The 25,495-nt window shown below is 51.7% G+C and overlaps 1 protein-coding gene across 1 annotated transcript in view; it reads left to right on the forward strand.

The window, feature by feature from the left end:
• NUP210 (nucleoporin 210kDa) overlaps window positions 1–25,495 on the forward strand; it is a 52,969-nt gene that overhangs the window by 25,416 nt on the left and 2,058 nt on the right. The window contains exons 12-25 of the mRNA XM_008587832.1: window positions 1,122–1,202; window positions 2,254–2,385; window positions 3,533–3,691; window positions 6,695–6,786; window positions 8,484–8,658; window positions 10,163–10,338; window positions 14,132–14,352; window positions 15,507–15,643; window positions 18,415–18,538; window positions 19,464–19,610; window positions 21,244–21,494; window positions 22,534–22,750; window positions 24,487–24,582; window positions 24,672–24,755. Of these exons, the coding sequence (XP_008586054.1) occupies window positions 1,122–1,202; window positions 2,254–2,385; window positions 3,533–3,691; window positions 6,695–6,786; window positions 8,484–8,658; window positions 10,163–10,338; window positions 14,132–14,352; window positions 15,507–15,643; window positions 18,415–18,538; window positions 19,464–19,610; window positions 21,244–21,494; window positions 22,534–22,750; window positions 24,487–24,582; window positions 24,672–24,755 (2,092 nt within the window). The remainder of the gene's footprint in view (window positions 1–1,121; window positions 1,203–2,253; window positions 2,386–3,532; window positions 3,692–6,694; window positions 6,787–8,483; window positions 8,659–10,162; window positions 10,339–14,131; window positions 14,353–15,506; window positions 15,644–18,414; window positions 18,539–19,463; window positions 19,611–21,243; window positions 21,495–22,533; window positions 22,751–24,486; window positions 24,583–24,671; window positions 24,756–25,495) is intronic.

The raw sequence follows: 25,495 nt of genomic DNA on the forward strand, positions 1-25,495 counted from the left end.
GGGGGCGACACTGAGGGTTGCAATCCGTTGCCGGACACGGAAAAAAAAAGACAAAAAAAAAGAAAGGATTGTGGCCTTAGGAACTGGTTCATTTTCCTCCTCCTGGGGGCCCAGGTGGCTAGAAGTTCAGCCAGCGGGGCACACAGCTGTATTTCCCTCCTGGCTGTCCCTCCTCCTTGTGGTCTGACCTTGCTGGGCCACCTCCCTCCTTGGGCCTCCCATCTGGCAGGTTGGGGGAGGCACTGGGGAAGGGCCCTGGTGGTCCTTGGCAGATGGAGGGGCTGTGCCACCAGCTCTGTTGAGAGGCAGGGGCTCAGCCTGAGGCCTGTGTGTCTGTGCCGAGCATGTCATTCTAGTCATATGCTTCCAGTTCCATCTGTCCAGTCCAGGTCACAGAATCAGTACCTCAAAGCTGAGGGGTGGGCCAGGGCTGGCAGGAGGAGACTGAGCAGTGAGAAGGATGAAGAGAAGGAAGGGAATGAATGCTCATCGAGCGTACCTACTGTGTGCAGGCATTAGCCCAAATCACAAGGCACAGAAGGAGGGCTTGGCATGAGCATACATCAAAAGGGCTTTAGTAGCCTGAGTTCAGCATGACTCACCAGACCTATGGAGAAGCCAATGAGATCAGTTTTTGGCCAGGTTAATAGGAGTATAGTGTTCATAATGGAGATCTGCTCTAATCAGACTCTAATTGGCTGCAGCATTTATCCCTGTACCCTGCTCAGTCAGAGAGACAGGCTAGATTTGGGGTTAGTAGGGTCTGGACAACTGTCCTATGAGGGCTCCCCACCCTAGAGAAGAACAGAACCTGGTCCCTACCCCCAGGTCTGCAGTGCTGACCTGGAGCAGCTGGCTCAGATAGGTCTGCAGGCTCAGAAGACCAGGCTGGGACCCCTGAGGGCATGGGAGAGGCTGTGGCTGGTCCATGTGGCACAAGCCACCCACAAAGCCAGGTCTCCTTGGGTAGATGAGCATGGTGCTGGGCACCCTGGAGGTGCCTTCTCACCACGTGACTCCGAAAAGAACCTCCTTCCCTTGGAGGGCTCCCTTCCTAAATCACTCCTCACTAGCACAGAGTCCCTACCCCCAGCCAGTCTAAGCCCCGATCTCTCTTCCAGGATCTTGTGGAGGTGGAGGTGCTGCTGCTCCGGGCAGTAAGGATCCGTGCCCCCATCACACGAATGAGGACGGGGACCCAGGTGAGGTGGGAACCTTTCGAGCCCTCATGCCTGGGCTCTCCGTACAGCCTGTCGGGAGGTCTTGGGCTCTGAAGCCTGGGCCTGGATGAGCTTGGGGGAGCCGCGGCTAGAACGCCATTCCTTGTGCTGGAACACTTCTCCACCCCCCTCAGCTGCTTGCCCCTGTTTATCTGTGGGGTGCAGCTCAAGCTTCACCTCGTGCTCCAGGCCGGGGAGGCGTCTCCCTTGCTCTCTTGGGGCACAAGCTCCTGTGAGGCATAGCGTTCATCCCCTCGAGTTGTGAGTCTACCTCCCCACTGGACGGCCACCTGCCCACACCTAGAACACTACCGGGTGTGTTGCAGGAGCTCACCTGTCCATCGCACTTGCTCCACTGAGTGCATTCTGTGTACCGGTCCTGCTTGGTGTTCATGACAACACCGTGAGGTTGGTGTCAGAACCGTCTCCATGTGACAGATGAGCCAGTGAACACACAGAATGCTTAAAACACGTGCCCAAGGTCACCCAGCTAGTGGGTGGTGGCTCTGGGGATCACCTGGGCAGCCTGGCTCGGCCTGTTTTTGCCTCTCGCTGTATCACCTCCACCTGTGGCCTCTGGCAGGTGCTCAGCCAGTAGAGACTGAGGAGCCCACCCATGCCCCACCGTGTGAGGAGGGTGTCCTGCTGGGTTTGGGGAGAGAGGGGAGGAGGCTTAAGGACTGTGGGACAGCGCAAACTGTGCTGGAGGTCCACAGGCGCCCTAGAGCTCCAGGGGACCACACAGAAATGGGTCTCTGGGCCACGGGGAGGTACAGCCCACAGCAGGAGAGGGACAGGACGGGGAGGGACTGGTCCTGCCTCTGGTTTGATCTTTCAGTATCTGACCAAACCTTACCTAACACGCGCCGTGTGCTTCTCTAGTTAGGGAAGAATTGGGCACAGCTCCTCTTGCATGAAGGAGGCAGAACAGTACCCAGGTGGTGGAGGGCTGTTCAGGCAGTGTCCCAGGGGTTCCGAGGGACATTCCCAGTGCTGAGACTCAGTGCTCACAGGGCCTGGCTTCTCCCCTCAGATGCCTGTCTACGTCACCGGGATCACCAACAACCAGAACCCTTTCTCTTTTGGCAATGCCGTGCCAGGCCTGACCTTTCACTGGTCTGTCACCAAGCGGGATATCCTGGAAGTCCGAGGGCGTCACCACGAGGTAACTACCCTGCCCGGGGCCTCGCCCACCCCTGCCCCAAGCCAGCACCCCAGAGGTAGAGAGGGTTTCCATCACATCTGCTCACAGGAGGTCTTACACCTTTGTGTCCAGAGTAGTTCTGGCCCTTTCTGCCCTCTCCTGAGGCTCATCGGGATTCCTCCCAAACACTAACCACTACAGATGGGTTGACAGGTAATTCTACTAGCAGAAGGCAGCAAAGTTAGCAGCCTTGTGGGGAAGTCACGGAAGTTCTAGAATGTCACAGAGCTTATTGTGCAGCTTCTGACCCACCTTCTGAGATATTGTCTGCCAGCCCTGGCGTTTCCTCCTGCTTTATTCTAGAGGCCGAACTCGCCTTCTCTTAGCCCTGTCTAGGGGCCCTGTCCCCTCCTGAAGTCTCACAGCTGGATGATACTGTAGAGAACCTACTAAACCCCTCTTTAACTGAAGTCTAGAAACAGGAAGGGACATGCTCAGGGTTGCCTAGCAAGCTAGTGGGTGAACAGGACTGGGCACTGGCCCCTATGACCTCAGGCTACAAGTCCAGGCAGGCTTTGGTCACAAGGGACCTGAGTGGGGGTGGTTAGAAATGTTACTTCCTGCCTCATCCGTGGACAATGGGGATGGAGGCCTGGAGAGAGGGCCAGGCACGGGGATGGGGTTTCTCAAGGCTGCCTGAGTTTGCCTAGTGTAGGACGAATGCCTCCCTTTCCCCATCTGGTGGGGACAGGGTCCTGTCCACAGTGCATGGGGATTCCCTAGATTGCTTCCATGGGACACAGGCAGTGGGACATATTAACAGATGTCCCATAATAGCAGGCTCTGCAGGAAACCCCACAAAGGCTAGCATCCCTCTGGTGATTCCTAATAACATACCCCCATACACTAAGACCCTCTGGCAGTCTGCCACAAAGACCCTGGCTCACATGGGTTGACCCAGCATTTTGCACATTGTAAAACACGGCAGGGTTAGTGCTGGGGTGACTGCGGTCTGCATCACCCTGGGGTTAGCAGACAAAGCCTGGGTGGGAAGGCAGCCCCTGGCAGGGCCTGACGGCCAGGACTCTGTGGATGTTGTCTGATTCTGCCTTTTTGGCAACGCTGGGGCCCCGGGCCTTTCCCCTGAAAACATGTTTGTCTTTCCCAGGCATCTGTCCAGCTCCCATCACAGTACAACTTTGCCATGAACGTGCACGGCCGGGTGAAAGGCCGGACGGGGCTGAGGGTGGTGGTCAAGGCTCTGGACCCTGCAGCTGGGCAGCTGCATGGCCTCGCCAGAGAACTCTCTGATGAGATCCAAATCCAGGTAAAGGACAGGTGGGCAAAAGCCACATACAAGAGGGAGAGTGAGTGTCAGTGGCTCCTTCTTCTCCCAGGGGCCATATAAGTGCGCATCAGCCCTTCTGCTGGCCTAGGGCTGGGCCTGGGGGTGCTGATGTGAAGAGGGCCCTCCTTGCCCCCAAGGAGCTCTCAGTCTGCTGGGGGAGCTGGATGAATTCATCACATTGTGCTGAGTGGGGGGCACGTATGGGGTTGGGTTGTGTAAGGTGCTGTGGGAGCCCAGAGATAGCACTGACTGAAGGCTCCATGGAGGAGTGATATGTCAGGACTGGAGGGGTCAGCAGAAGGCCAGGTAGAGGGGATGGTATATGCAAAGGCCCGGAGGTTGGAAATAATTTGATGTGTTCCAAAAAATAGCTAATTCTGAGCGTGGGGTCTGGGGTATGCCTTCATGGTAGGAGTCTGGAGCTCACTGTGTCTGATCTGGGCCATTAATTTAATTATCTGTGTTTGTTTAACAAACACTCATAGAGCATGTAATAGAGACAGATGCCCTTCTTCATCCAGTGTACACATGAAGCCTGTGGGGCAGGTGCTGCCACTGGCTGATGAATCTGAGGCCCAGGGAGGTGAAGGGTCACAGTATGTGAGAGGTGGCCTTAAAAGAGGGGCCATGCCAGGCAGACAACTGGAAAACAGCCTCAGAGGGAGAGAACCTGTTTAGAGCCACTGAGTCACAACTCAGAGCCTAGTGCTTGTCCTGCCCAGAGCCTGGCCCCCACCTCTCTCTGTACCTGTCCCTCGTACTCACAAGATGGGACTTTGAGCAAGTCCTTGCCCCTCTGGGTCCCTCTGTGAAATGGGAGAGTTTAACAATTTGGCTCTAAAGGGCATTTTTAGCTTCAAGAGCCTCATTCTGCTCATCTGGGACTCAGTAACTCCTGGGTCCTCCTAAACTACAAAGAGAAACTGAAAGCATGCGCTAAATATCATGAGAAAAGAAATGGATTCAAGTCCCCTCCTCAAGAACAAATAAACTATTTCTAACCCAAGCACATGCCTAATCAGGAGCAAAGAAGCAGATTTTCAAAGAAAGAAATACCCATTTGCCAGCCCCTCAGCTCTGCCTACACAAGTGCATGCATACACACTCAACACAGACACATAAACAGATACATAGGCACACAGACATATATACATGCACACACACACATTTACAGACATACATACACAAAGAGAGATACACGTATCCACACAGACACAAATACACACAGACACATATACACACACAGATACAAACACAAAAACATGTTCTTCCTGGCTAAAGATGAAACAGTAAGTTCTGGCACCTATTGTAGAATTAAAGACAAGGCTTTGCAGCTTCCAAGTTCGGTGACCTCAGTTGGGTCACTTAACAGTTCTGTGCTTCAGTTTCCCTACTTGACAGCAGATGGAGATTGAGTGAATCAGAAACTAGAGAAGCTGTATCCATCCCAAAGATGTTTTTATCCAGTTCACTCAGACCCTTTAAACAACTTTTATTTGTTGCCAACATTTAAAAATAGGAAGATTGTGTATAAAAATTTAATATGCAGCTTGTCCTGAAGACATGGCATTTTGTCACATGTCAGAATCAGCAGGTGAGAAGCAGCCTTCCCTTTAGTGGAGCTGTACTCTCCAGTTTGCTGTAGGCCCTACCACTCCCTGTTATCTCCCTGACGGTGAGGTTGGTTATCAGTTGCCATTTACCATGGTGCTTGCACTGCTGCTTTGCTTGAAGTCCACCAGAAAGTGAGATATCTCTTGCAAATCCACCTCTATCTAAAGAGGGAGGGCAAAGAACTCATGTTGTAAGAAAAGTAGGAGGAAGCCTATTTGTGACTGTATTTGCGGTGTGGTAAGTGTGTCCCAGTCACAGTCAGTAGACTGCCTTGCTCTTGATGCTACCTGCCTGGAGGAGGTGGCATATGAGCCTGCCCTGGACTCACCTGACACCAAAACCCCATCCAGCTCCCAAAGACTATTTCTCAGTCACCATTTAGGAAGTTCTACATCACATCACATGAATCCCATAGCTCTTTAAGGCAGGCATTCCAAGGATTATTTGTTTTAGACCCATCTTACAGACAAGGAAATTTAGGCTTAAGTATAGTCAGAACACAGAGGTGCTGGGAAGGAGGGGAATCAGGCCAGTTTCCTCTTGGAACCTCATCCATCAGCTCAAGGAATAGAGACACTGGCCCAGGTGCTCAGGCCCTTTGGGGAATCCAGCTGGTCTGATCAGAGCCGGTGAGGTGCTCAAAGCACAAGTTTAACTGCCCAGCATGTGACTGCCCCTGAGAAGGGGACTTAGATAGTGATGGGCATGCCAGGAGCCTCGCAGAGAAGGAGTGTGGAGTTCCCAGGTATGTGCTGCCACTGTGGGCCCTGGGAGGGACAGGATCAGATGTGACCTGCCATTCTCAGCTTTATCATCTGCTGGACTGAACTCATGACACACCCCTGCACCATCTGTGGGGGATCCTGCAAGAGCATGGCAAGAGAAAGGAAACGAGGGAGAGCCAAGATGATCGAGTAGGGGTTGTTCTGAGATGGGACAGTGAGGCGCAGGTGTCTCAGTGAGAAAACGGAGAATTTAGATGGTGCTTCCCCAGGCTCAGTCCTGGCAGAGTTACACGTGAGCAAGACTCCAGTCCCTGTAGTTCTGCTTGCTGCCTTCCATGTACACATCCTGGTAGGTGACGTTCTCTCTACCTGGGAACAGAGGGAGAGGTGGTGTCTCTTGGCTCCATGAAGCAGCTCCCATGGGATGCACAAAGGCAAACCTGCCTGATTTTTCTCATCACTCCTTTGGCCTCTCTTTAAACTCAGCCCTTCCCATCACGTCACTAGCTTCCTGGCCAGGTGCTGGCAATGGTTTTTCTCCTCTCTGGTCCCCCTTGGCTTTCACTACTGGGAGAACGGCAGATACCTGGACCGCATGTGGCTCCAGTGTACCCTAGGAAATAAAATTCACCCTCTTTTCCAGGTTTTTGAGAAGTTGCTGCTGCTGAATCCTGAAATAGAAGCAGAACAAATACTAATGTCTCCCAACTCATTTATAAAGCTCCAGACAAACAGGTATGTGACTCAGCTCTTGTTTTCAGCAGGGCTGTGAAGCTGTGCTTGCATCAGACAATTCATTTGTCAAAGTTGTCAGGAGCCGTGGGGGCTTTAAGTGAATCCTCCTTGGTATTGTGCTTGAAATGGAGGCAGCTTCCGTGTGCCTCCTGCTCTTCACCTGGGCTTCCTCTGCTTCTCTACATCATTTCTCTGCATGAGTCCCCTTTTTCCTCCCTATAGCCTAGAAACATTTCCATTCTAGCTGCTGAAATTCAGTATCTTAGAAGGAAAAAAGTACCAACTTGAAAATATTACATTTTTCAGATGCCCCTGTGTTTTCCTGACTTGCCACTCTTAAGTGTAGTCCATGAACCAGCATCACCTGGGAGCATGTTAAAATGCAAATTTCAGGTCCCACACCAGATCAGTGGAAGCAGAAGCTGTACTCTAACCATACCCCCAGCTGATGCCGGTGCACAGTAACGTTTGGGAGCGCTGTTTGAGAGTGGCTGCAGAAGTAATTCGTACCTTCAATGTGAAGAAGATCCCTTTCATAAGGATGACTTGTGTTTAAACAGCAGTTGTAAAGTGGGCCTGCAGTGCCACTTATATGTTGCATGAAACACACCCATACCGTGTTCATTCAACCAAAAGCAACTAAGGGTCCAGCTCTGTGCTAGGCTCAGAACACAGAGATGAGTGACATAGGGTGCCCTGGAAGAGTATAGCCCAGCATGAGAAGGCTATAACAAAGCGAGCTATAATGGTTAAGCCGGGACCCAAAGAAGGGCCCTCCACTGAGGATTTAGGGGAGGCATGTCACAGACGGAGATGCGTGAGGTGCGGGTCTTGAAGGGTGAACAGGGGTTCCTCAGGTTAAGAGGAGGGGGTTGGTGGAGGAAGAAAGTCAAGGCAGAGGCAGTACCATTTGCTTAAAGTCACTTGGGGAGGATCTGTGGGGCTGGGACAGAGAGGGAGGTGAGGAGCAGGGCTTTCCCTGGGAGCTGGAGGCTTTTCCTTCTTGTTGATTCTTTACTATATTAATGAATATGTAACAGAATATAGAATACTGCGTAAGTCTCCTATCCAGTGTATGCTATCAGTAGTTTACAAGCCTCTTTCTTAGCGGGTAGCCCACTTTTATCCTATTAACAGCCCTCGGAAATAGAACCAGGCAGAATCATCACTCCCCCTTCACATTTGAGGAAATTGAGGCTCAGAGAGGGGTCAGAAAGTGCACACAGCTGTTGGCAGAGGGCACTGGGACTGGCCTTGGGCTCTGCCTGACTTGAAGCCCCTCCTCTCTCCACTATGCCAGGCTGCCTTGCTTCAGTAAATTGAAAACAATTTGCCACAGAAACAATCTTTTACAGTAAATGTCCTGTGTAGCTGATGAAAGAAACTCAGCCTTCGCGGTCTCTCTGTCCCTGCTGGCCGACCCGCGGCAGGCACTGCTCTTGGCAGAGAGAGATGTGGTGCTCCCCTCTGAACTGTCGGTTTTATGTATTAGGTTCTCCGTGGTGACTGATGAGGCTTCAGACAGCTGATGCTTGTGGTCCTGATGCACCGCGGGCCAAGATTGGGCTTTTTTCTTTTCCCAGGAGCAGTTGGGAACTTCAGACTGTGGGATCTAGTGGCATTGTACATGGCCCACTCGCTGTGACCTGCTCCTGCCACCGCCATTTGTAAAAACAGGCCTGTTTTATTTTCCAAAGGGATAGTGTGGCCTCTCTGAGCTACCGAGTTCTGGATGGGCCCGAGAAGGTTCCTGTCGTGCACATAGATGAGAAGGGCTTCCTGGTGTCGGGGTCTGTGATCGGGACATCCACGATCGAAGTGATTGCCCAAGAACCTTTCGGAGCCAACCAAACCGTCATTGTTGCCGTAAAGGTATGATTGTATTTTCCTCCATTTTGAAGTAATAAAAGCAATAGCACTGCGGTCCTGTTTTTCTCTCTTGGGTGTAAAAGTGAGTATATTCACCTCTCGACTGAGAAATTTTAGGTAGGAATTTATTTAGGAATAATTTAGAGGCAAAGGTCCTAGGTAGATAAAAAGCTATGGCATCTTGTGGCTGTCAGAGCCAAAAATCCTTGCAGATGATTGATTCCAATGACCTTGTTTCATAGATGGGTAAACTGAGGCCCAGTGAGGTCCATGATTGGCCTAAGGTCACAGAGCTGGGATTGGTGCCACAGCTTCCTGACTGGCATGCCTGTGCTCCACCCAACTACTGACATCATCACCACAGATCGACGAGCCCCTGCTCTGAGCCTACCTGGTGCCTGGAATGGGGTCGGCTCTTAAGAGCCTTAAATGAAGTGCTCGGTATCTGACATGCAGTCATGATACATCCAGTCCATGACAGACACTGCACCTTTGAGAATGAGATGGCCCATTTTACAGAGAAGGAGACTGAGACTCAGAGCAGAAGTGACTTGCTCAAGGTTGCACGTGATTGAGAAGCTAAGAATGCCTGGCCTGGGCTTGTATCCTTTTGTCCCCTCCTCCACACTGTGTTCCTTAGTGACAGGGACCTTCTCGGGCATCCTTGGGTCAACTTCTTGGGTTTATTCTGAGCAGAATTTTCCTTCCATATCTTATCATGGCCACTTTCTGAATCCTAGGTGACAGAGAAAATACATGATCACTTGAATTTTTAGACTTTGTCTAAAATTCAGAGTTGGTCACAGGCCTACTTTGTGAATGTCTTTTTGTTCCAAAGTGAATGCCTGGCAGGAAACTCCCACCCTGGTTTTTGAGTGAGTGAAAGCAACCGAATGCTCATCCTATTTCAACAAATACGTAATGAGCACTAACTGCGTAACAGATGCTGCAGTGCCAAACTTTGTCAAAGAAATTCAAACTTTTGGCAGCTAGCTTTTTGGCCAGGGTGGATTTTTACCTGGAATCAGAGAACCCGAGCTGCTTTTTATGGAGCTTGGGTTCTTGGGCTCCAGAAACCCATGTTTCCCTCCTCTGCCTAGAGCACCTACAGGCACGTGGTGTCCCTGGTCACAACTGCCTCTGCCATTCACGTGGGCATTAAATGCCCCATGAGCCAGGTCCTCTGAAGAAATAGAGCATTTGCACCCCAATGGCTATGTTTACAATGTGAATAATGATCTAAGTTTTCAAAGACATGGATTTTGACTCTCCTGGGTTGGGTTTTCTTTAAGCAAGGCTGGTCCACTGTGTGGAGAGGTGGGAACTCTGTCACTAAGTGGGGACGTTCTGGGGAACAAGGCCTTTCCTCTTCTTATGACCCTGGGTTCATTCCAGCCCGCAGCTGTCCCTGAGGTGTAGGGATTTGCTGGGGCAGGAATTGAAATTGAGTTTTGGGGGAGGCCAGTCCCCAGCACAGTGATCATTGTACCTCCTTGTTGCCTGCCAGGTGTCTCCTGTTTCTTACCTGAGGATTTCCATGAGCCCTGCCCTGCACACCCAGAGCAAGGAGGGTCTGGCAGCCCTGCCTCTGGGAATGACCGTTACCTTCACTGTCCACTTCCACGACAACTCCGGAGACATCTTCCACACTCACAATTCAGTCCTCAACTTTGCCACTAACAGGTAAAGTGGGGGTGATGCTTATTTCTCACATGAAGGCCTATCTGGATTTTACCTGGATTTAAATTAATTATAGGTGACTGGGTGATGATGCAGAGAGGCCAGTGCCCGTGAAAGAAGATTTTTTTTTAATTGAAACATAATCGATTATACATATTTGCCAGGTATAGAGTTGACCATCAGTATATGTGTACTGTATGTGATGGTCAAATCAGGATAGTTAGCATGTTTGTCATTACAAAGCATACTCATTCTTTGTGTCCATTCACCAGTTTCTCCCTTTCCCCCCTTCCCGTCCCCCTTTCCTCTTGCTATAACCACAGTTCTGTTCTTTCTCTCTGAATGTTCAAAGTATTGTTTGTTGCATATTTGTTTCTTTCTTTCTTTTTTAGCTCCCACTTATGAGTGAGGACATGCAGTATTTCTCTTTCTGTGCCTGGCTTATTTCACTTAACACAATTTCCTCTGAGTTCATCCGTGTTTCTGTGAATGGCAGAATTTCATTCTTTTCTATGGCACAATAGTATTCCATTGTGTATATAAATCACATTTTCCTTATCCAGTCATCTGCTGATGGACATTTCGGTTGATTCCATATCTTAGCTATTGTAAACAGAGCTGCAATGAACACAGGAATGCAGGTGTCCCTTTGACATGATGATCTCCATTCCTTTGGGTATATGCTCAGCAGTGGGATTGCTGGATCGTATGGCAGTTCTATCTGTAGTTCTCTGAAGAAACTCCATACCGTTTTTCACAGTGACTGCTCCAATTTACAGTCCCACCAACAGTGTAGAAGGGTTCCCCTTTCTCTGTATCCTCATTAGCATTTGTTATTCTCTGTCTTTTGGATAATAGCCAGTCTAACTGGGGTGAGATGATATCTCAGTTTGGTTTTGATTTGTTTTTCCCTGATGATTAGTGATGTTGAACATTTTTTCATGTACCTATTGGTCATTTGTATATCTTCCTTTGAGAAATGTCTATTCAGCTCCTTTGCCTGTTTTTTAATTGGATTATTTGTTTTTTTAGCATTAAGTTGTTTGAGTTCTTGTATATTCTAGATATTAATCCTTTCTTGGATGCATAATTTGCAAATATTTTCTCCCATTCTGTAGGTTGTCTTTTCACCCTGTTGATTGTCTCCTTTGCTGTGCAGATGCTTTTTAGTTTGATATAATCCCATTTGTTTAATTTTTCCTTTGTTGCTTGTGTTTTGGGGATCTTATTCATAATGTCTTTGCCCAATCCTACTTCCTGAGGTTTTTCCCCTATGTTTTCTTTTAGGAGTTTTATAGTTTCAGGTCTTATGTTTAAGTCTTTAATCCATTTTGAGTTGACTTTGGTATATGGCAAGAGGTATGGGTCTAATTTCATTCTGCTACATAAGTGTATCCAGTTTTTCCAGCACCATCTACTGAAAATGCTGTTCTTTCCCCAATATATGTTCTTGGTGCTTTTGTCAAAGATCAGTTGGCTGTAAGTGAGTGGATTGATCTCTGGGTTCTCTATTCTGTTCCAGTGGTCTGAGTGTCTGTTTTTATGTCAGTACCATGCTGTTTTGGTTACTATAGCTTTGTAGTATAATTTGAAATCAGATAGTGTTATGCTTCCAGCTTTATTTTTTTGTTGTTCAGGATTGCTTTGGCTATTCGGGGTCTTATCTTATTCCATATGAATGTTAGTATTGTTTTTTCTATGTCTGTGAAGAACGTCATTGATATTTTGATGGTGATTGCATTAAATCTCTAGATTGCTTTGGGTGATATGGACATTTTCACAATGTTAATTCTTCCAATCCATGAACATGGAATGTCTTTCCATCTTTTTGTGCCTTCTTTAATTTTTGGAAGAAGATTTTCATTACTTGGTTTCCAAGAGAAGGGCACACCACACAGGGCCTGGAGAGGTGGCACCAGGTTTGGTCAGAAGGCAAAAGGAACATGGGAGAGCCCACATGGCAGGAAGCAGAACACAGATAGTGGGGTTTGTGGTTGGAGGGTTTGTAATAAGATTTTCATGTGTCAGTGAAAGCTGGACTGCAGGGGAGATGTAAACAGTCTTGGCTGTTATTTAGGCCTGTCATCAATCATAGCATCAATCACAATACCTATAAATGTTGGTTAGAGCAAGGCACACAGCTTTGAATATTCAGGTGCTAGTGATGAAAGAGTCCAGAGTTCACTGAGGGTCTGCTGTGCTTCAGTCCTTCTGCATGCCATTATGCTGACTCTTCACCATAGCCCAGTTGTAGGGGCCCAGAGAGGTTAAGCCACTTACCCGGTCCACACAACCAAGAAGTGGGGTTTGAATACCAGGCTCATCCAGCTCTGAGCATGGTTCTTTTTGCATGACCCTTTCAAGATACAACTGCAGGCACAGTCCTGATGTGAAGAGAGGTGGCAGTCTCCAGACTGGAGGAGAGAGCCGTGACTTCAGCCTGGGCCTGCTGAAACTTGTGAGCCTCTGGAGCAGTGGTTCTCAAGGTGTGGTCCCCAGGACAGCAGCACTGACACCCCTTGGGGACTGTTAGAAATGCACATTTCCAGAGCTTAGCGGTCTGTGCTTTGGCAAGACCTGCAGGTAACTCTAAAGGTGGAGAAGCACTGCCCAGGGGGGCTGCAGACCAGCTCAGAGGAGGAAAGACAAGCATCAGTCCCAGGAGGAAGGGGGAGGGATTGGGGCAGGCTCCAGAAGATTACATCCAGGTGTTGGTGCCCATTCCAGCCTGGGCATCCCACAGGCCCTGTAGTAGATGTGTTCCCCTGTCGCTGAACCACCCTAGGACAGGTGTGAGGGTTTTCCATTATGAGAAGAACCTGGTTTGGATTTAGGCCTGGTTCTGGTCCCAGCTCTGCCTTTTGTGGGGCCTGTGAGCTTGGGCAGGGCAGGTTACCTCCCCAAGCCTCTGTTCTCACACCTGTCACATGGTGAACATGGCCTAGTCCCCAGGGCCATCGACTGAGGGAGTGATCATGAGGGCTTTTGGCAGCTGTGGAGCTCTGAATGCACAACATGGCCGTCTGTCAGTCCAGAATATAGGCAGCCCCGGAGGAAATGGAACTGGTTCTCCCGGCCCCTGAGCTACACTGCAGAAGTCTCTGTGGCCCTTTTGTGGCAGGAGCACCTCTTCATAGAGACCAAGTCAGGCAGGGCTCAGGAGTTGGAAGGCATGAGGGAGGCAAGGGAATGGAGCCAGAGACCTTAACCCTCACCTACGCCATCCAAGCTCCTCCACCAAAGCAGCATTAGCTGATACTGGCAGAGCACTCACCGCACACCAGGTGCTGTTCTGAATGCTTTAGACTGTGACGTCATGGGATACGTACGCTGAGCCTGTGGCACAGGTACGCTAGTCTCCCTGTTTCACAGAAGAGGAAGTGGGCAGAGGCCGTACCACTCTTCCAAGTTACCTAGTAAAGGGCAGCCTGTGCCTCCCTAGGATGTCTGAGTGCCCTGCTGGGAAAAGGGTCAGAAAGCACTTTGTGATCAGAAATGGCTTTTCTCTCTGGGCTTTGGCTTTCCCTTCTGGAATTCAGGGATGCTGCTGCTGCCACTGGCAGTTCCCGGCTGAGGGCTGTGGGTCTGTCAGGGTGATGAGAGTGGAGGTCAGCTGTGCACGCCTGTGGTGGGCTCTCATCTGGGGCAGTGGCCTGGGAAACACGAGTTGGAGCCCAATCGGGGACCTCAGTCACTCAAAGCTTCGCTCAGCAGAGGACTTGGGCTGCGTTTCTCCTGCCAGAGGTGGGGGCATCTCTCCTGAGACTGAGAGCCCTTCTCTTTGTCCTGTGCCTAGAGATGACTTTGTGCAGATTGGGAAGGGTCCCACCAACCACACCTGCGTCGTCCGCACCGTCAGCGTTGGCCTGACACTGCTCAGCGTACGGGACACAGAGCACCCGGGCCTCTCTGACTTCGTCCCGCTGCCCGTCCTACAGGCCATCTCCCCAGAGCTGTCTGGAGCTGTGGTGGTGGGGGATGTCCTCTGCCTGGCCACAGTTCTGACCAGCCTTGAAGGTAAGAGAGATCTGACCAAGGCAGACCTTTCAGAGTCAGGGGCACTTACGAAGATGGGAGTAGCTCCCAGGGAGGAGCTCGGTGCCTCGGTGTGGTGCCTCGTCACCTCACAGGAGGTGTGCCTGTAGAAAAAATCCGAGGGCCAGATCCAGCCTGCTGCATCTGTTTTGCAGCAGGCCGCATTTTACTGGAACCCAGCCACGCCCATTCATTTATGTCAATGGCTGTTTCCACCCTACAACTACTAGGCTGAGATGTAACAACAGAGATCATGTGGGCCACATAGCCCCAAATATTTACTGTCTGGCCTTTTACAGAAAAAAGTTTGCCAAATGCTACTCTAGACAGTATCGTCCATTAGAATTTTCTACTCTTATGGAAATATCCTGTATCTACACTAATTCAGTAGCCCCTAGCAAGTGAAAACTTGGGATGTGGCTAATGCACCCGAGGAACTGAATTTGTAATTTTAATTCATTGAGTAGACATGGGGCCATTTCAGTGGTTTCCACGTTTCAGCCGTTGCCATGCCACCATGTAACACGTGTACAATTATTTAATATTTTTTTCAAACTGGTTCCCTTTTGGTACCTCATTAAGTTCATTTTAAAAGGAAATTAAACACTACCTTTAAAGAAAAACAAATATAATTTGCCATAAACAGAATGTGGCTGTTGAATTCTTTTTTTATATTTATCATGTAATGTGATTGACTTTTAACTCAGAAGTGCTGTGTAATGACAGCTCTGAGCCTAACACTTGCTTTCTGTGTCCTAAAAAGGAATTGATAAGTGGGGGTGGGGGGAGAAGATGAGGGAGGGCCTTCAGAGAGCAAGGCCTGGGGGCAGCACACTGCCTTTCTCAGGGCAGGAGGGCAGATAAAGCTTCGTACAAAGGGCATTGCAGGGGTGGCAGCAGGGCTGAGGCCATAGCTGTGCAGAGAGCAGGTGCGGGCTGGAGCTAGAAATGGCCCCAAGTGGCCGGAGCTGGCTGCAGCAGCAAGCAGTGTGGGTTCTTGCCTGAAACTGCTGAGGGACCCCCCTTGGGCAATGGGGCCCAGCTGGGAGGCTGGCTGGTCATCCAGGTGAGCTGGGCTTTGGCTGGAGTGTCCAGTCATGGGAAAGATGGGTGACATCTGGGACTTCCTCCCCCAGGCCTCTCAGGAACCTGGAGCTCCTCAGCCAACAGCATCCTTCACATCAACCCCAAGACAGGCGTGGCTGTGGCCCGGGATGCAGGATCTGTGACGGTGTACTATGAGGTCTCGGGGCACCTGAGGACCTACAAGGAGGTGGGGCTTGAGGGCAGCCAGAGGCACAAGGGGCTCTGTGGCCTGTGAGGCACAGGTGACCCTCTCGGAGGCACCATTTGGCTTGTGTCTTAGTCCATTTGGTGCTGCTATGACAAAATACCTGAGAATAGGTCATTTATAAAGAGCAGAGATTTATTTCTTACAGTTCTGGAGGCTGGGAGTCCAAGGTTGAGGGGCTGGCACCTGGCGAGGGCCTTCTTGCTGCTTCATTTCATGGCAGAAGGCAGAAGGGCAAGAGAGTACATAGGGGAGTGAGAGGGGGAGGGAGCAAAATTCATCCCGTTATCAGGAGCCCACTCCCCGATAATAGCATCCATCCATTCTATTAGGTGGGGACCTAATCACCCCTTGAAGGTCCCACCTCTCAACACTGTTGCAGTGGGGGTTACATTTCCAGCACATGAACGTGGGGGACACATTGGAACCACAGCAGCCTGTGATCACGAATACCTTTCCTTTAGGAAAATGCCTTATGACTCCCTTTTGTTTAAGAAAGAAACACTGGTCACTTAGTACCATCTGAGGAGGTGGAGACCTGGGAGTCATGAGCCTAGGATCGGCCACCCACTCTGAGATGGGGACAAGTTCCCTTTTCTTCCCAGGCCTCTGTCTCCCCATGTTCAAAATGATATAATGACGAAAGGTTACCTCGTGGGGTTGGCGAGGTAACATTTCGTCAGCCAGGAACCTGGCAGCCACAGCCCAGGCGTGGGCGTTTCCCAGGGAGTTGCGGCCGTGGGCAGGACAGCACTGGGATTTGGCGTCACCAGCAAAGTTAAGCCTCCCCCAGCAAGTCACCTTTTGAGTCTTTATGGAGGCGAACAAAAACCATTCTCTCTTCTATTTATCTCCAGCCGAGAATGAATCAATGAGCAAGGTCTGGCCGAGGTCCAAATATGTCTCATTTTTAGAGCCAGCATGTGCTTTATCGAATCCAGCAGTTTAACCTAATAGTTTGCATATTTAGTGCCACGACTCTGCGGTTTGGGTGAGCTGGTTGCAGATAGAGGCACTCTGACTGATAATAAAGCTGTGCTCTCCTGAAGGAGCCTCTGAGAATGGTCAGGGGAGGGGACGGCATGGGCAGAGGTATGTGGGGTTCAGGAGCAGAGCCTGGGGGAGGCTGGAACATGGGGTTGGGAAGAAGCAGGGTCTGGCTTTGTGATCAGATCACGAAATGCATTGGATTCAGGGTAGTTTGGTGCAGGTTAAGAGAGTGGGCTCTAGAGCCAGGCTTGGCCACTGAGAGGCTGTATGACCTTGGGCAAGTTATTTAACCTCTCCATTCCTCAGTTTTCTTGCCTATAAAATGGGGATATTGTTGTGAAGGTTAAATGAGTTAACATGTGTGAAGCACTTAGAAGGCACTTAGCACATAGCAAGTGCTCAGTAGGTATTAGCTGCTAGTGTTGCAGTTCCAGCATAAAGAGGCTGAAGCTTACGCCAGACACTGGATTTTTTTTAATGTGAAGAGTGATGTAGATCAGGGGTATGCTTGGGAAAGATTACCTGATACCTGTCAGAGCTCTTGAGAGAGAGAGTAGCTGCAGGGTAACCAGCCAGTAGACTGAGGATGGGGCCTCAGCTCGGACCATTGGGAGAGCTGGAAACTAAGGGTGGATGTGGGAGGGATTCCGGAGGGAGGCTCCCCTAACCCTGGTCAGCACATGGAAGTGGGGGGTGTGTGGGTAAAAGAGAAGATAGGAGGCAATGATGGGTCCAGAGCTGGGAAAGCACTGGGCAGGGCAGCGGTAGGCAGCTTGTCATTCCCTCGGGATGGCAGGTAACCCTTGAGAGGAGACAGTGCTTTGGCAGCAGGAGCCCCTGGGGAGTCTGGAGGTTGATAGAAGCCCGCCCAGGGCTCTGCATTGGCCACAGCCCTGGTGGATTTGGGACGGAGTGAGACCCCATCCCCGCTCTCAGGGAGTTCATGCTGTGCTGGAAATGAGACCCATGGGAGGCAAGGAGTGCTCACGCCCGCTCCGAGGGGTAGATGGCCTTCCAGCTGGAACCGGGGTGCTGGCCGGAGGTGGTAGGCTGGCTGGGCTCTGGAGGAGGGTGGAGGGATCCCAGCAGAGGGAGCCGAGAAAGGCCATCCTGTCACAAGGAGGCCAACAGCCTAGGGGTTTGGGTATGACTGGGCACAGGCTAGGCCAAGGGGGATGAGCCAAGGAAATCTGGGCAGACTGGATTCTGTGGGCCCTTCACTACCTGGGCTGTGTGAGTTTGCATGTTGGTCAGGTTGATTCTGAGGAAATGACAATAAAGTAAAACAGATCCTTCTCTCTGCCACAAGATTAATTAGCCAAATTCATCAACAGAAGAGATCACACCCCAGACCAGTGAATGAATGCAGGCCGCCATTCAGCTCCCTGGGTCTGTTGCTGGGAGCAGCAGTTGGATCAGTAGGAGAGCACTGGGCTGCGAAGTCTGACCAGCCTGGCTCTAACCCCAGCTCTGCCATATGCCAGGCAGGCACATAGGCTTTGAGCCTCAGTTTTGTCCCCTGTGAAGTGGGTAATGCCTGTGTCACAGGCCGCATGAAAACACCCACCATGGGACCAACGAAGTCTGACCAGCCTGGCTCTAACCCCAGCTCTGCCATATGCCAGGCAGGCACATAGGCTTTGAGCCTCAGTTTTATCCCCTGTGAAGTGGGTAATGCCTGTGTCACAGGCCGCATGAAAACACCCACCATGGGACCAGCACACAGTTGGCACTCAATGAAGCTGCCTGGGCTCCCTCCCCAGATAGTGATCAGCGTCCCTCAGAGGATCGTAGCCCATAGAGTCCACCCTGTCCAGACCAGTTTCCAGAAGGCCACAGCCTCCAGAGTGATCGTCACTGTGGGAGACGGAAGCTCTAACTTGAGAGGTACAGAATGAGAGAGGGCTCGGGCAGTCTGGGGAGGGCCCTGCCAGGCTCAGGGGAGTGGGGAGGTGGATCTGTGCCCTTCTAATGGGGTTTTATCTGTTGTTCCTATTCAAACTCAGACCACCTCCAAAGAGAGCACTTACCCCCAGCCTGTCCACTCCTTGCAGCTTTTTAGAAATTTTAGTTCCCCACAAGTAAAGCCAGTAAAAGGAGTCTTCATAAAAGAGCTCAGCTCCCAGAAATTGCCTGTTTCTGAGCTGGAAATGAAATTTCAGCTGTAGGGCACCAGAGCAAAGGAAGCCACAATTTACAACCATTAATCCCAGAAAGTAATGACTTAGCAGGCCTAGTCGTGGATTTTAATTTTTATAATTACCTCTCCCGAGTCATGCATAGAACATTCAACCTCGTCCTCTGCCCATGACAGCCTTTGATGGGAGCTGCCAAAAATAAATAAGTCAATATAAGCTGTTTTTCTGAAATCACTTACCTGGCAGCATTAAACACCACCATTCTCATCCTGATTAATGGAGCCACTTTATTACATCCTGGTAACCTCCCTTTTTCTACCCCAGTGCAAGTGGCTAATACTCCGCAGTTGCCGGAGCGATGCTTGGTGTATTAGTGTAGAACTATTACCCTCCTAATGTCCAGAAATAAACCGCCCGCTTTTTCCCTGCTGACAGGAGCAGAAGACACACATTAGGGGGTCCAGTCCATCTGCCGTGCCCTGGGTACAAGCTCTAGATCAAGCGCCGAAATTCTGATCAGAAATTAACCTGTGATTCAGGATGCCCCCTCCTTCGTATAATTTCTTCTTGGCCTTTGTAAACCGAGGCATTACCACCAAGCTTTGGGAAGCCTGGGGGCCCTGCATGGCAGGCACGGGGGCTGGCCCCGCCCTTCTCACCCTCCCCATCTCTAGGTGCGTGCTCCCCCACCCAGATGGAAGTCCTCGAGACCTTGCACCCAGAGTCCCTTCTCAGCTGCCAGCTGCAATTCAAGCAGGACATGGTGGATTTCTCAGCACGTGATGTTTTCACTGTAGAGCCGGGGTTCGACGCTGTTCTAGGTAAATGTGCAAGGATTTGAAGATGAAAATGAACTTGCAGAGAGCAAGCCTTCTGTCTTCAGTGCATTTGGCTCACAATGGTTATCTGTCCAGAGGGGCAGAGGTGGTTGGGGCCCAGCCTAGGAATTGGTTCCAAGGCTCTGGCCTCTGGTTCCATGTGGCTGACCAGAGGAGTTGGCCATCCCGAGTCAGGTCGTGGCTGTCCTCAGCAAGTACCTGCACCAAGAGAAAGGATGCAGAGTGTAGAGTCAGACCCAGGTGGAGTCTTCTGCTGTTCTTGCTATTCCACCTGTGGGGTTGAGGCTGCCTCCTCTCCATGAAATGGGGACAGCGGGGCTGGCCCTGCCTGCATGGAGTAAGTGAGGGGTGGATGGAGTGTCCCCTTTAAATAGTCCAGGGCTGCACAGCATGCTGGGTCCCACATGCTCCAGAGACCGGGAAGCCAGAGCAGTGGCAGTGAGGGCCAGCACCGTGGGCTGCCCAAGGGGTGCCGGAGTATCACCTCACAGCTCTGAGAAGAGTGGTGCCCCTTACAGAGTGCTTGAGGATTCAGTAGGACAGTTGCTGTGATGTGCTTAGTGCCAGGCTCATATGGAGTCCTCAGTGGCAGCAGTCAGGATTATTGTGATAATGATTATTGGTTGTCATCGAGCACTTTTTTCAGCTCTCCCGACAACCCTGTCAGCTGGGAGAGCTTGGCACCAGCAGGATGCCAGGCCATAAGCCCAGTCTGCAGTTGTGGTCAGGTCTCGGTGTCCAGGAAGCCAAGGGTGGAGGCCCTGCTCTGCCTGTGCTTACCCTCCTCCTCCTCTGACAGCAGCACTAGGGCGTCCTCAACACCCGCTGCTGTCTGACGTGCAGGAGATGTTTCCTGCAGGCACAGTGGCTGCTGGGCCCAAGCTCAGGGCCTTGCCCAGCAGTCAGCACGGGGAAGGCCCTTACGTGGTGGTCCCGCTGCCCTATTTATTCCCTAATGCTGCCCATAAGGGCTGTGATGTTATCCCTATTGGACTAAGAGAAACAGGACCAGCAAGGAGGTGGACTCATGTATGGGACCCCAGCAGGTATGGCCATGGAAAGGACTCTAGCCCAGGCATCCAGGTCCCAGGTTTGCAGAGCTTCCTAAGGCCCTGTTAAACAGTGTGCATTCAACTCAAATCTACCTACTCTGGGTCAGGCTGGAGGATAGGACAGGAACCAAAGTAGTCATGGTCCATGTCTTTACAGAATCTCCTGCTGTGTCTGGGCTGCAGGCCGTCCTGGAGTCAGCCTTGGCTTAACCTGCAGCCAACGTCCCTGTACTTTTGGCTTTTATTCACCCTCCTTCCGGGCCAGGCAGGCTGGGTCCTGAGATGCAGAGCCTGCCCTGACATGCTCCCTGCTTCCAGAGTGCCACTTGAAGGAGGATCTGGTGAATAGATGATTCTGAGACAGAGAGAGGGAGTGCTGGGCAGAGAAGATGTCCACCTGGTCCAGGCGCCCCACAGGGGGACTCCCAGGAGGCTTCCTGGGGGAGGTGACTTGTCACCTGGACTCTGGAGGATGCATAGGAGTTCCCTGGTTAGAGAAGCAGGGAGAAGGAATAGCACCTGTACATGGGAGAGGGGACAAGGCAGGACACCTGTCTCCGCAGGCCAGTACCTCTGCTTGGTCACGATGCACAGGCTGACGGACAAGCAGCTGAAGCGCCTGAGCATGGAGAAGACAGCTTTGGTGGTCACCGCCTCCATCCCTGGCAGCCTCTTCTCTGTGGAGCAGGTTGGGGCTGAAGTGCCCTTCAGCCCAGGGCTCTATGCTGACCAGGCTGAAATCCTTTTGAGCAACCACTACACCAGCTCCGAGGTCAAGGTCTTTGGTGCCATGGAGATTCTGGAGAGCCTGGAGGTGAGTGGCTTCCACGTGCCTCAGGTCAAGCAGGAGCCAGGGGCATCAGGAAGGACCAGGAGGAACGTCCTGTGCCACCTCTCTTAAAATTAAAAATTAAAATTGGAAATTTAAAAATATTGAAATACTCTTACCCTTCTCTTTTCCATAGCACTGTTGCTATGTATCAGCCTATATAATTTTCTTAATTATTATAATTCCTGCTGGTCTTCCCCAACTGAAAGTTAAGCCTGTGAGCAAAGCACTTAGAACACGTAGCATGTGCTCAACAAACATCTAGTGTGTTGAACGAATGAAATGAACAAATTCAGTGTGAGAACACACACTGCCCTGGAGCAGGAAGAATAAGCCCTGATCACTACTGGGGACAAGTCCCCTGTCTGCAGGCCTCACTTTCCCCATATGCTAAATGGCAGGTGAATGATCTCTAAGGTTCTGGAGTCTGGCAAGCCTGGGAAGAGATCTGGTGTGAGGACGAAGAAGTTTGCTGGCTTTTCCACCTGCTCCTTCTCTTGTCTTGCACAGCAGACGTGGCTATCTGTCCTCCAAGAGACAGGGAATAAATGCATTGTTGATGGTGCAGGGCTGCCAGGCCTGGGGGTGAGGGGGTTTCTGTTGGAGATGGGCCTGTGAACAGAGCTCTGGGCTGCTCCTGTGCAGAGCTGGTGTTTGGTGATACTTCATGTTGGTTTAGCATTTTTTAAAATAGCACTTGATTAGAATTCAATGATATTGATTTGTCCTTTCCTTAAAAAATATCCTGCATATAGACAGTGCTTCCTGACGTTGCAGACTGCATGCCATCCAGATGTGCCCAGGCGTTATCACCTGCCTAGGAGGTGTGACCTGGGCAGCGGGTCCCCCCTCCCCACAGCCCTTTGGGCCTCAGGAGGGAAGCCCAGCATGTCAGGCTGAAATGGGGGTGCTTCTAGAGATGACCTGGACAGAGCTAAACTTCTGCCTGGGAATCCCGCAGCCCCACACGATGGTCCATCCACTCTGCAGAACGTGCTCCCTTCAGCCCTAACATCTCTCCCAGGTGAAATCCGGATCCCCGGCTGTGCTGGCCTTCGTGAAGGAGAAGTCTGTCGGGCCACCCAGCTTTATAACATACATGGTCGGTATCTCAGACCCTGCAGCCGGCAGCCAGGGACCTCTGTCCACTACCCTGACCTTCTCCAGCCCCAGGACTAACCAAGGCATCACCATCCCAGTCACTGTGGCCTTTGTGATGGATCGCCGTGGGCCTGGTCCTTGTGAGTCCGGGGATGACATCAGCTGGGACAGACCTGGGCGGGGAGAGACAGGCTGGAGTGGTCCTGGTATTGATCAGTTGAAACTTGGGGTGTGAGAATCAAAGGAGTCAGAAATGCAGAATGTCCCTCAAAGTGACAGTTGCTCATTGGGCCATCATACATGCTTTTCTTCCCCTGCTTCCCCACCTATTCTCAACACGGCAGTCAAGGGATCACGCCCCTCCTCTGCTCAACATCTTGCCATGGCTCCCATCTCCCTCGGGGGTAAAGCCCAAGTCCCTACGAGGCCCCACATGATCTGCCTCCCTTATCCATATATGGCTCATCTGCCCCAAGCACCCCTGTTCCAGCCACACTGGCCTTCCTGTTTCTGGAACACATGTGGCCCTCAGCTGGAGCTTTTGTCATCCACCGTTCCCCTGATAGGCCCTTGGCCAACACTGTCACCTCCTGCAAATCTTCCCTCTGATCTGATCTTCTCAGGTGCTGTTGAAGTCGGTCCTCTCTCCCAAGCACTCACACTCTCTTCTTACCGCAGCACTGCTGCCCCTCTCAGCCCGTATAATACTGTAACTAATTATCGTTTCTGCTCATCCTCTCCAATGAGCAGTGCATGCGGACAGTGCTTAGACCAGGGCCTCCCTGACCTGCAGCAGATGCTCAGTGAGTGTTTAGTGTTGAATGGACGGATTCAGTATTCTGTAGTCACTTGTGAGCTCCTGCTGTGGGCCAGACCCTGTGCTGGACGGATGAATGAGAAGCCCCGCCCCCCCCATATAGAGAGGACACAGGGTGACCGATGCAGTAAGAAAGGAAGGGTTTGCAAGGTGCCTCTGCAGGGTGGAGAGTGCAGGTCAAAAGGCCTGCTTCAGCAAGATCTGCAAGGCGGAGTAGGCCAGGGGAGGGTGCTGCAGAGAGAGACCCTGGGGTGATGTGCAGGGCAGAGTGGCTAGACCATCAGGAGCCTGAGCTCAGTTGGGGGTGGGGGATGGGGCGATATTGGGAGAGGACTGCAGGGGGCGGGCCGGCCTTTAGGGGCACTTGAGGCCATCACCTTCTTCCTGACTCAGGGCAGCCCAGTGAGGTGCAAGAGGGGCGGAAACATAGCCACATTGGGTCCCTGGTGAGGTGTCAGGGTCAGGGGCGAGGAGGGGGGAGATGGATGAGGGAGCCAGGGCCCAGGCTGTCCCCCAGGTGGGGGACCCAGGGCAGGAGCAGCACTGGGGCAGAAGATGCTGGGCTCCACTTGATCTGTGAGGCTCTGATTCTGAGAGTCATGGCACCCCATGCAGCCAGTGGAACTTCCAGCCAGTATCTTTGTTTTCACATCTCTAACTCATGACTGGACATTTCGAAACCACCTTAACTGGCTTCCTTGTGTTTGGGGCAGCAGGGCTGACTTGGAGGCAGAGTGGATGTATTAGCCTGACCTCCCTGCCGGACAGTCAGCCCTTTCACCAGAAGAGCGTTTCCTGGAAGGAAGCATAGTCTCGGCAGAACAGGGTTGGGTTCCAATGGCCCCAGGTGGAAGGGGTGATGTACTAGGGTGATAGGACCAGATGCTGACCTGGGCTGAGAGCAGGCCACCTGGCCCTCTGAAGTCCCCTGTCCTCATATCTAAGATGGGCTGGGGTAGCAGGGGGTTGGATAGGACTATGCAGATGTGTAGTAACGCACGAACATGACACCGCTGCAGCCCCAGCGGTTTTGGTCACTTGTCTTTCTGTTGATGGCAGACGGAGCCAGCCTCTTTCAGCACTTCCTGGACTCCTACCAAGTCATGTTCTTCACGCTCTTTGCCCTGCTGGCTGGGACGGCTGTCATGATCATAGGTGAGGTGGACTATGTCACGATCATAGGTGAGTTGTCTCAGGTTAGCTCCCCACCCCCACCCGCTCTAACCAGCCACGTACTCTTGCAGCCTACCACACAGTCTGTGCACCCCGGGAGCTCACCATGCCTCCAGCCCTCATGCCTCCAGCCGGCCCCCAGCATAGCCCCCACTGTGAGTAACACTCCACCCCACACCCCACACAGCCAGGCACAGCTGTAAAGAGGGGTAGCCCTGAGGGGGTGGGCAAGGCCCTGAACCCCAAGTCTCACGGGCCTGTCCTGGGCAAAAGGAGCTTAGGCTGAGACCTGAGGCCCACAGGGCAGATCTGGGAGGTAGTAAGCAGGAGTGGATGGGCTCAGATGCCGTTCCTGGGTCAGCAAGGGCTTTCGTAGACAGCGCTGTGCAGGTGGAGAGGTTGGCAGCAGCCAGCTGTCTCTGCAGGTGTGTGTGCCAGGGCTGGGCTCCCAACTGCACAGGCTGCTGCAGAGCTGTAAGCTGGAGTGGACTCGGAGATGGGGATTCAGGGCGGTCCTGAGGAGGGGTTTCCCAGATAGGGAAGAGGGGCAGAGCCCATTCCTTGCAACAGTCCAGTTGTCTCTCAGTGGGCCTGAGGCCCTAGTGACCCTGCACACCTCCAGGGAGCACCTCTCTGTGAGTGGTGTCCCCTGAAACTGCAGTGCCCCCCGTCCCCCATGCAGGTGTACACAGTAGCCCTTTACGTCTCCTGATTCCAACCCACAGGTTCTCTTCCTGCATAAGGAATCCTTGAGCTGGGTTCTGCTGACCCTAGGAGGGCCATGGACAGGCTTCGAGGGGGTCTATGAGGGTTTTAAATGAGGACACAGATGTGTAGATAGAGGAGCATCCTGGACCCCTAGAATCATGGCCTTCTACCCAGCAACCTCTCATAC

The sequence above is a fragment of the Galeopterus variegatus genome, unplaced genomic scaffold (genome assembly GCF_000696425.1).
Source record: "Galeopterus variegatus unplaced genomic scaffold, G_variegatus-3.0.2 Scaffold4555, whole genome shotgun sequence".
Taxonomy (NCBI): Eukaryota; Metazoa; Chordata; class Mammalia; order Dermoptera; family Cynocephalidae; genus Galeopterus; species Galeopterus variegatus.